Raw genomic sequence first — 10,427 nt, 5'->3', positions numbered from 1 at the left:
CTCTCTATCTGTTGGGATCCCGCAGGGCTCTTTTCTTGGCCTACTGCTTTTATATTTGTAAACCTCTTCTTTAGGGGAAGTAATTAGATTGTTCGGCCTCAAGTACCAGCACCTATTTACCTCTACTCTTCTGTACTATCTCGTGTAACCAACTTTTCTTTTGCTATCTTCACATGAATAGTGCTTACCTTAAGCCAAAACAGATCTTATAATCTTCCCTTCTCCCAGAGTCACCACCTCCCCTTAAATCTCTTTCCTCGTCAATAATACCACAATTTCCTCAGTCTCCCTAGCTGCTGTTTTACTGTTACACTGTCCTCTGCTTTATTCCTCACATCCAGTCTTTCTCCCAGTGCTGTTGCTTAGTCCTTAGAAATATTGCCAGAATGTGCCCTTTCCTTACCCAAGAAGCTACCAAAACTCTTATCCATTCTCTCATCTTCTCCCACCTTGATTATTGCATCCTCCTCCTATCTGGCATGCCCCATACCCATCTTTTCCTGCTTCAACCCATCTTAAAATGCCTCAGTAAGACTGATCTTCCTCTCTCGCCACTCCACATCTGCCGCATCACTTTGCAAATCCCCACATTGACTTTCCATGTCCTCACCATTACCTATAAAACCCTCAACAATTCCATCCTTCATACATATCAAACCTCATCTCAAAATACTTGCCCTCCCTAACCTGCCTCACCTACTCCTCGAATCATCTCTGGTAACCACCTCCCACCTTCTCATGTGCAACTTATGAAGCTCCCTACCATGCCCGATCAAACTCTCCCACAGCTTTCAATTCTTGAAGTGCTCTCTAAAAACCATCTCTTTATAGAGATAAACCTACTCACACTATCAACATTAATGATCCTTCACAAATGTCCAAATCTCCACACTGAGCCACACTCACTGCTTTTGTTTCAGTTGTGCCCTCTTCCTGTTAGAATGTAAGCTGTCTCATGATCAGGGCCCTCCCTACCCAGTGTTCACATGTCTACATTTATTTTTTCTACCATACTAACAATAATAATAAAGCGGTTTCCCTGGAAACCGCGTTCTGTTGAAGGCTTGGGCCAACAATCAACCTCTTGCATATTTAAAAACAAAGTTATTTTGGAATACTTCTTAAATTTGTAGTCTCCACCCCTTCAAGTACATGTAACTATATTTATTCCACAACACAACAACTTGACTTTGCACTAGAACACATTAATGCAGCAAGCCACTACTATGAGAATAATGAGCCAAAACACCCAGTTCCTCATATCAGAATGAGCACAATTTTGGGCATGATCTTTGTGTGCTAATATATGTGCTTACCTGTTGAACCAGGCGCAGAAACAGACGCCAGTGTCACATGAGGGGAAGATGCCCTGTTTTTCCTGCATGTTCACATTTTTAGAAATGTTCATAACATTTCTGAAATATTTTTCAATGTTATTTTACACTTAAAGCCAAAAAAACAACAACATATTGCTTCTTCTCTTTTTTATTGTGTAAAAATAAAGTCAACAAGTAATTTAGCAGTGAAACCAACATAAAGGTATAATGAATTTCAATGGTTAAACATAAAGAGAGAATAGACAGAGGGTGATAATTTGTGGCTTTATCCCAAACAAATCAGAAATAACAGGAGGGGATAGAGAATATGGATGACAACAAGGTCAGTGGGGGATTTACAGCTTTGGTCAGCAAAAACATATGTACTTATTCTTTACCAGAAATATATGCAAGCAACCATAGAAGAGAACCCCATTGGTAAAGTGTCAGTTGTAGGACTGGCATATTAAAATTTAAAATAGATTTTGCGCTTCAATTTTCTTCAGGTATCCACAGTGAAACAGGATAATTAAAGAAAAAAATATTTTTGAACAAGAAATATAATATACAGTAGGTTTGAAATAGATTCTATACATTATGTGTCCCCAACCCCTGCACGAACATGCTTGCTGAATGATTTAAAGGACCATTAAACCAAAAATACAAGTTAAACCAATACGAAAAGGCATCTTGTAATGATATTGAATGTATATGTAAAGGCCATGAGACAAATTACAGGGGGTGACTTCTAGTTTAAACTAGCAGCCGCCCTGCAACTATTCCTAAATACATTGCTTTGTTTTTCTTTTGGAACATATAAAGGATTATTTAAGGGATTTTTACTATCCCTGTTAAGAGAGAGATGCATATCTACTCCACAAGCTGAAACCGTAGCCCAAAATTTGTTGGAGAGAAAAATGTATTTACATAAGATAATTCACCAGTGGTAGGATAATATACCAATTTAGGTTAGAAATATATTTAATTGGTTTCCAGCATATACTGTAGATTTGAGGTAGACAACCTGCAGTTGTCCAGATGTTGGGGAACTACAAGTCCAACAGATCCTGACAGGCTGATGGAACCCACAGGTTGCCTGAATGTACTCTAGTTAGATGTTATATCATAGTGTCCAAAGATATAAACCTTTTTAGGTTCAAAGTGGCTCAATATGATGTTTTGTATATATCTATAATACTATATTTGAAATATCTTAAGTTTTGAATGTTCTAAACATACAAGTTTGCTGTCTTCTCTTAAATATCAAGTAACTTGTATTTCAGGCGTTGTGGTCCTTATACTGCGAAGCTATGACTAAAATCATTTCAGGACTCTGGGTCTGCCCAGGCAAAAGTGTATTCATAATTTCACACCCTAAATGCTCAGTAAGAGTCAAAGTGACATTTACAGTCTATATCCATAGAGTTTAAATACGCGGTAGAAAACATAGAATTTCTGTGAAAATAAGTGCTCTTCTCTATATTTCTCTATATCTTTACAGTAATTTGAGAGAGGGTAACCCAAGTCTATACGTGTCTTTCCTTTTTCTTTTTTTTCTTTTTTTTTTACATAACATCACATATAATAAACTTCCTTGAATAATTTGATACAGAACACTGAGTTATCAAAAGGAGGAAGGCTTTCGGGTGCACTAAGCATCTACATTTGCCGGAGGCAATTATCAGGAACTACCCCCAATAGCTACATAAGTATGTCCTGGGGGGTGTTTACACAGTAATTAGGCAAAAATACACTGTTATTCCAACAGCATCCATCGTAAAATGGCAAGAACCTGAGAGAGGCATATTTTATTCAGTGCAAATCTGGAGTACAAGAAGGAAAAATGTGTATTGACATCTTTAGCATTTGGGATTGTCTATGGCTACATTGATAGAAGAGTGTGGTACTGACTAACCCTCTCAGATACTGCAAGGTTACAATCAGACATAAATTTCTTCCCCTCCCCTTCACTCAGCTCCATGCTTCCATATATAAAGCAAATATATTACTAGGAATTTTTTCCCTCTAATTCCATTATAGTTTCTTGTTTCTTTTACTTATATTTAATGAGAGCTTTATTTGTGCTCTAAAGTTGTAAAATTCTAACTTTTCTCTAACCCTTCTATGGCCCTAATGCTAGCTTAGATCCTAACTATGAACCTACCTTTGGCCAGAGAGCTAACATTAGCCCAAGGGACATGAAGGCCCACTGATCTGATTTTTACCCTGGGCCCACTAATGTGTTCAAGCGGCCCTGGTCCCAGCATGTTCTTCCACACAAAAGAGTTGTAGGATGACAACAGCTGGAGACCCCCAAGTTGCCTAAATCTGTAGGTTTTATTTTTTCCCAACGGTAAATTAACGTACATTTCTTTGGGAACCGAGCTGACTACATCAGTCATATAAAATGTGTGGCCTATTCCCTTTGTAGAAGCAACACACTCCTACAACCAGGCATCAATAATATACTGCAAAGTGCAGTTGAGAATGAACCATTATTCTAATTATAACAGTGGTTTATTATAAAAAAAAATATGGAAAAATAAGCTAAAATTATATGTTAGAAAATCTGGTGATCTATAACTGTTGTGGAACTACGAGACTCAACTTAACCTGCATCTTGTAGTTTAACAACAGCTGGAGAGCCACAGATGGCCTACCTTTACTTTATACCATATATCAGTAAAACATGTTAATTTATATGTTTGAATGGGAAAATTATCATTTAAAAGTTATTATTATATTAATCATGGCTAGTAGAGAAAGTGCTTTAAAACATAAAAAAAATTCAGTAACCAGATTAAGCATCCAAACCGCACAATATAATAAGAAAATTACTTTTTTTTCATTATACAAAGGGCTTTAAATAAATTAGAAATAGTGCCTGGAAAATTGAAGATTTCACATAATAAAGTTGTTCATTATTATCAAATTTCATTAGTGTCCTCTTCCACAGCTAAGTGTTTTCACCATAAATATTCCAGCAACATGTAGCTCGAAACAAGTCTACTGGGGTGAAAACAGAAATATTAGGACATTTATCATGCACACATGAGACTATAAAGGAAAACAAAACTGTGTTGGTGGATTGATTAAATATTTACATATTGTTTAACAGAAGAAAATTTATATCTACAAAAAATGCTACTGTGTGTCTGAACACTGCTCCAGTGGAGGGTTTGTGTACTGTCTGCCATGCTCTTAGCATCTGCTGGAGTTATTGAATAGAAAGCAAGTCCCCAAACCCTGACTGTGTGAGGATTATGTATACGGTTGAAATCAAAGCTTTCACTGGCAGAAATCTGAAAGCAAATTAAAAGAGCTGGAGATAGGCAAGATTGCCTGGAACAAACCGCATAACAAACATTTATTGTGATTCTAACAAGTTAAGAGAAGTCTAAAAAGAATGCAAATGAAATGTGCTGAATACTGATACCAGCGCAAGGCACTCAGGGTTAACCCCATCCCTGCTGGAGACACTTGTAGCCCATCTCTCTGCCGACCTCTCCAGCAGCTAAAAGGTTAAACCAAGTTGGCAATGTAAAAACCAAACTGTCAAGGGATCTTTCTAAATACAAAAGTGAAATCTCCCTAAAAATCCTCTGGCTGAAATCCTTGCGTGCCTTTTCTAAAAATGCTGAAGCTCTTGCTCCAAGTTTGAGATGCAAGGTGTGGTTTATGGTTAAAACAAGTGAATAAGTTGCAATGTTATAGATTTGCTTGTTTTGGTGGTTTTATTTTTCTAGAATAGTTTTTTTTTTTTCAGGATAAAAAAATGAAACAACCTTGTTGCTGATGAGCCCTCGATTGAAAGGCAGGGTGCAAGATGAGGCAGATGATATCATCAAGCTGAGAAATGAAATTCAATCCACAATTTGTTCAGTTGATTTGACGACATGCATCGAATGTCCACTTGGTGGCACCACCAAAGATCTCAATGTTGGTCTCTGCCCAACTAATGACGTTACCGGTTAGTGCTTTGTTGCTGCAGGTCGCCAGATTATAGACCTCTCCAACAACCAGCTTTCTATCCCACATATTGAAATGGGCAAGCTCCCCAACAAAAGCCTGGGTGGCGTCAAACCCACCTCCTAGGGTGTCCTATGTAAACCAAAAGGAAAAGAAAAGAATAATCTACCATGTAGATAACTCAATTCAAAACCCGCACAGCAAAGAATTTACATTTAATACTGCATGACATAAGCCATTTATATCAGTTTACCCATAGCAATCTATAGATAACAGCATCATCTAGTGTAAAGTATAAGGATATTACATGTCACCCAGTAGCTCAGCGAATCTATTAAAGCACAAAGCCACAAGAAATCACATTGGCAAAGACGCATACAGATAACTCCCACCATTCTGCTATCTTAGACCTCACTGTCTGCTTTGGTTATAATTGTGCCTTTACAATTCTGTATCAGCCTGTACAAGTCAAAGAGATAATTTTAAGTCTATATGGGTGTGCCTAAAACATTGAATGATATCCTTATCCTCAGCATGTTATGACATTAAACCTGACAATCTTAAAGCTTTTATAGTTCTTTATACACCTGCTCCTGTTATAAATGTATAATAGTTTAATTCTACACTATGGGCCTGATTTTGAGTTAGGAGCAAATCAAAGAAAAGGAGCAATTTTGCACCTGGACAAACCATGTTACAATGCAAGGGGTACAAATTTACTTATTTTTTTCCACGTAAGGGAAATACTGGCTGTTTTTTCATGTAGCACATAAATACTTGATAGCTTTATTTTTACACTGAAATAAAAGTGTATCTAGGACATGTCATATCCCAACTATCAATCTGTTCCTACATTTTTAAATTACCTCCCCCTCTAATGCAACATGGTTTTGCCAAGGTGCAAAGTTACTCCTTTTCTTTGCTTTGCTCCTAACTCAAAACCAGGCCCTAAGTGGTTATACCTAATTGAATTATCTGTGTAAATACCTACATACATTATCATTTTACAGATAAATATTACAGTAGCATAGTATACTGTTTATATTTCATTTTCTGCTAATATGCTGTAATTTAGATTAATAATCCTGCACCAAATACAATGCTTAGCCACATATTTCCAATGATTGGTATCAGTAGCATCTGCTATGTATTATTTATATATTAGCTTATATAAAACGTAACAGAAGCAATACACAGTATCTATTAACAATGATGAAACACTTGCAAACTTGAAAGTTAAATGGTAGTAATAGCAGAAATATAAATATTAGTTATACTTTTGTATATTGTACCTGTTCTTGGCCGAGCACTAACACCCCTTGGTGTTTGATGGGGTGATAAGGAGCCAGATTTTCTCCATTTCCTCTAAGCACCCCGTCCTGATAGGCTTCCCACACTCCATCCCTTGTGGTCCAAGCAATACAGATGTGATGCCATTTACCATCATTAATAACAAAGGGCAGTTTTGCCACCTGTAACAAAGAAGAACAATGTGCTGATCTCTACAGTGAAAATGACACAGACAAAACATGGGTACAAATTACATATATAACTATATATAATGTACAGTAGATTACATTTATTTGAATTATTTACACCAACAACTTTAATTTCAGGCTTTTATAGCCAAGTGTAAAACAAAAACGTTGTATAGGCTGTAGTAACCATTTACAGCCTGCAGATGGTGATATATATTCTTCATAGGTTGCAGCAGAGATACGTGCTTTTTGCACATTATCAAAGAAAATATTTTGTTGTTTTACCTTAAGTTTTAATCATATAATAGATACATTGTTGTTTCCATTCTCATGCTGAAAGCTCCAACTTGTTTTTTTTTTTATATTAAAAACAAACTGAACAGAGCAATCTTCATCACTTTGGATTTTTAGCTATGGAGGAGCATAATACATTATTTCAACCAATGATTTTCACTCTAGCTTGCTCCCACAATCCATAATCATATTTGTATATTACCTGAGCCTGATATGTGAGTTTGTGTGCATGTGATAGGAAAATTACATTGTAAACTTCACGGAGATTGATGTGTGTATATATACCTGATTGTACAGTGCCGCAGAATATATTAGTGATATACAAATGATGATGAAGATGACGATGATGATGATAATAATAATAATAATAATAATAATAATAATAATAATAATAATAATAATATTTAGAAGATCAACTAAAGAATGAAACACAAAACAATGTAATGAGATGTTGTAAAAACATGCAGATTGCTGGCTTTGTTACCTTGTCATTAATTAGTATTTCCATTGGGTTGTTACCCCACTCAATGAGCACCAGTTCGTTAGCTTGGCCGGGTACTGCATAAGAAAATGGGGTGCCAACACCGGGGGAAGCATTGGATTTCAGCCACATGCAGACAGTGAAAGCATACATTTCTGGCAGACTCTTTTTCACCTTTGCATACATATAGTTGGTTCTCAGTGGAAACGTGAGCTGAAATTTGTCTGCAGGTCTACTCTCCTTTTGACCTGAATAGAAGGAAAAGACAGGCGTTTTTATAAGAAGCCCAAAGAATACTATAGAACTATTGCCTAAATACATTATTACATCACTTGCACGATAACTATTTTCCCTGTAAGCATGTAAGCATCCTTCATAAGCAGCAGGGGGCGCCAGTGCAGCAACCCCATCAGTGGTTGCCTTTAATAATTGTCAATATGTAAATGCTTTGGGTACTTGTACTCTTTTTACAACGCTGTAAATCAACGAATTGCAAAACACTGATCAATATTCTGCTGGCATCCTGTGGCAATCCAGGGTGAATGGACGTAATTACAAAGCAAACTGTGGACTAGGAGGAGGAAAATGCTGAAAGAGCTAAATTTTCCTTAGGTCACCTCGACCGGAGCACACAGCTGCAATGGGAATACAGCTCACAGTCTTATGCAGGTACCAATCCACAGAGGCATACAAGTGGAACAAAGACTAAGGTCTCTTATTTGTGGGACGAAATAAATCTTTCTCTGATTCATGGTTTTCTATAGCAACAGAAAGACCATCATGGCACGTTTGTGGACTTGAAGCAGTTTTAGCACAATCCATCTAAACTGCAATCCATGTTGTCATTGCTCCTTCTTTCTTTTTTTGTTTAAACACGTGCCAAAACTGATGTTAAGGAGGACGGGTGTGGGCCATTATAAAGATGATGCCATAGAAAGAAATTAATACATTTTAATGCACTTTTGGGCTAAAATAAAATACTTGGTTGTAAGTGAATGTGGCATTATTAAAGGGTGGGATAAAGAAGGAGCATTGTATATTCTTCTATAATCAGTTAATTGAACCCTTGTCATGAAAACTATCCATCATGAAACAGATTAACGACGATGTTTGGGTTTTAGCCCTCAATGTAAAGAAGTAGTACTAAAAACACGTTTTTAATTTCGAATTGAAATACGGTGTAACCCAAAAACATGGCTGCACTGTGGTTGTCAGTAGCAGAATATATTATGCTGTTTAAAATGCTATTACATACTGAGCTATGAACGTGTGATGTAACTATTTCCCTTAGAGGGAAAAAAATAGTCGTCTGCTCTATGCTATTGATAATTTGTAACAAAATACGTTGAGTTTGTTGCTTTATAACAATCTCATTGTTGTGTACGATAAATAGAGAGTTCTTGAATCTTATTAGTGATGGTATTGTTGCAATCACCTTTTTCCAAATCAGTGATTCTCTGCTGAAGTGAGGTTAAAGCGCTTTCAATTTTTCCTCGCAGTTCGGTCTCGTTCTTTAGGTTCACCTTCCCCTCCTCCAGGTTGTTCACTCTGGAGAGAACTTGTTTCTCCAAGTCATCTATCTTGGTCTGCAGCAAATCTTTGAGGCTGGTCGCTTGGGCAGATGAATTGCCTCTGCTGTACTGCTGCAAGGGGCATGTTATGCAGTCAGTAAGTGGATTGTCACAAACATCACTAACATTGTACTTTCTTGATTAAACTCATTAGCAGCTTAGGTGGCTAATTGTTTGGCAATGCTCCTCATTCAAACCGGAATATCACAGGCATAAAAACACTTAACGAAACCATAACGTGACTATAAACTCAATGCAACGACTAGCATTTTCAAAGACTCTGTAACACACGCACACACACATTCATATTATATCCCTAATCCTTAGCTGACCAACGCATATGCACCCAATGTGCACTGCATTCCATCAAATATTTACGTTTTGGCCGTTATAGTTACGTTTAATTAGGTGTATCATGTTCACCAAATAAGTTGAGAAATGAAAAACATACAACCGGTCTCACCTCTAAGTTTTCCAGTCTAGTCTTGAGACTTTGCAAAGTCTGTCCAAGCTGAGTGAGGGTCTCAGCTGTGGGGCTCCTCGATAAGTCTCCCATTGTGTTTTTAGAAGTCCCTGTCTCCTTTTTTCGGGAGCCGGAGGCACCCACTTTGGGTTCATTAGAAGGGATTTCCAGGATAGTTTGACCCTCACATCTGGCTAGTTTGCTAGTCAGGTCCCTGATAGTATCCTTTTGATTCATTATAGTCTCTTTTTGCTGGATAACCGTCTCTCGCAGCTGCAAAATCGTGGTCTTCAGGTCTTCTGTGGGACCACTATTCTGAATTGATGAAGTGCACATATCCATGTCAACAGGCACTGAAGTGCAAATAAACCTCGTCTGTGCGAAATTCTGTGCAGATCCCCTTAAAAAAAAGAAGGAGAGGAGGAGACACCTCCAACAAGCTCCTGTGATCATGGCTTGGTCTTCTGAGAAGTCCTACTTGAGTATCTGATGTGCTGGAGCACAATGGCTTTGACTGACGTGGAGCTCCCGCTTTATGTTCAGTTCAGCACCGGGAGCTGTCCACTGAGCGCTCCACTACTGCAGTGTCAGCCTCTTATATAGAGCGGGGAGGAGGCTGTGCGTCACACGGGAGGCAGACGGTAGTGGAAGGGGTTTAGCTTGCTCTCCCTTACTCACACATTATGGCCGATAACGCTAAAAATCTCAGGAGACACGGAGAACAGAATGGGAAGAAATGTTATTTCTGAGATTCTTGTAACAATAAGTCACAGTGAAACCCTTTATTGCCATGTTCTGTGTGTTTAATCTGGGATTACACGGGAGTATACATTTATTAACTGTGGTTGAACATCG

General features: G+C 37.7%; 1 protein-coding gene across 1 annotated transcript; it reads right to left on the bottom strand.

Moving 5' to 3' along the window:
- Positions 1–1,469: 1,469 nt before the first annotated feature.
- On the bottom strand, positions 1,470–10,142 carry NPTX1 (neuronal pentraxin 1). The gene is made up of 5 exons (XM_075216915.1): positions 9,573–10,142; positions 8,974–9,181; positions 7,542–7,786; positions 6,578–6,757; positions 1,470–5,417 (listed from the first exon to the last, which is right to left on the bottom strand). Exons 1-5 carry the CDS (start codon positions 10,023–10,025, stop codon positions 5,196–5,198), a joined length of 1,308 nt encoding a protein of 435 aa, XP_075073016.1. The 5' UTR covers positions 10,026–10,142; the 3' UTR covers positions 1,470–5,195.
- Positions 10,143–10,427: the final 285 nt, after the last annotated feature.

This window comes from Mixophyes fleayi, chromosome 6, assembly GCF_038048845.1.
Source record: "Mixophyes fleayi isolate aMixFle1 chromosome 6, aMixFle1.hap1, whole genome shotgun sequence".
Taxonomy (NCBI): Eukaryota; Metazoa; Chordata; class Amphibia; order Anura; family Limnodynastidae; genus Mixophyes; species Mixophyes fleayi.
This window is presented reverse-complemented; position numbering and strand designations above follow the sequence as displayed.

Coding starts and splice junctions, on each gene's coding strand:
- NPTX1 (XM_075216915.1), bottom strand. CDS start 10,025: ATGATCACAGGAGCTTGTTGGAGGTGTCTCCTCCTCTCCTTCTTTTTT. Junction 9,182..9,572: donor CTAGACTGGAAAACTTAGAG/GTGAGACCGGTT, acceptor TGCCCCTTGCAG/CAGTACAGCAGAGGCAATTC. Junction 6,758..7,541: donor AAATACTAATTAATGACAAG/GTAACAAAGCCA, acceptor TCTTTGTTACAG/GTGGCAAAACTGCCCTTTGT.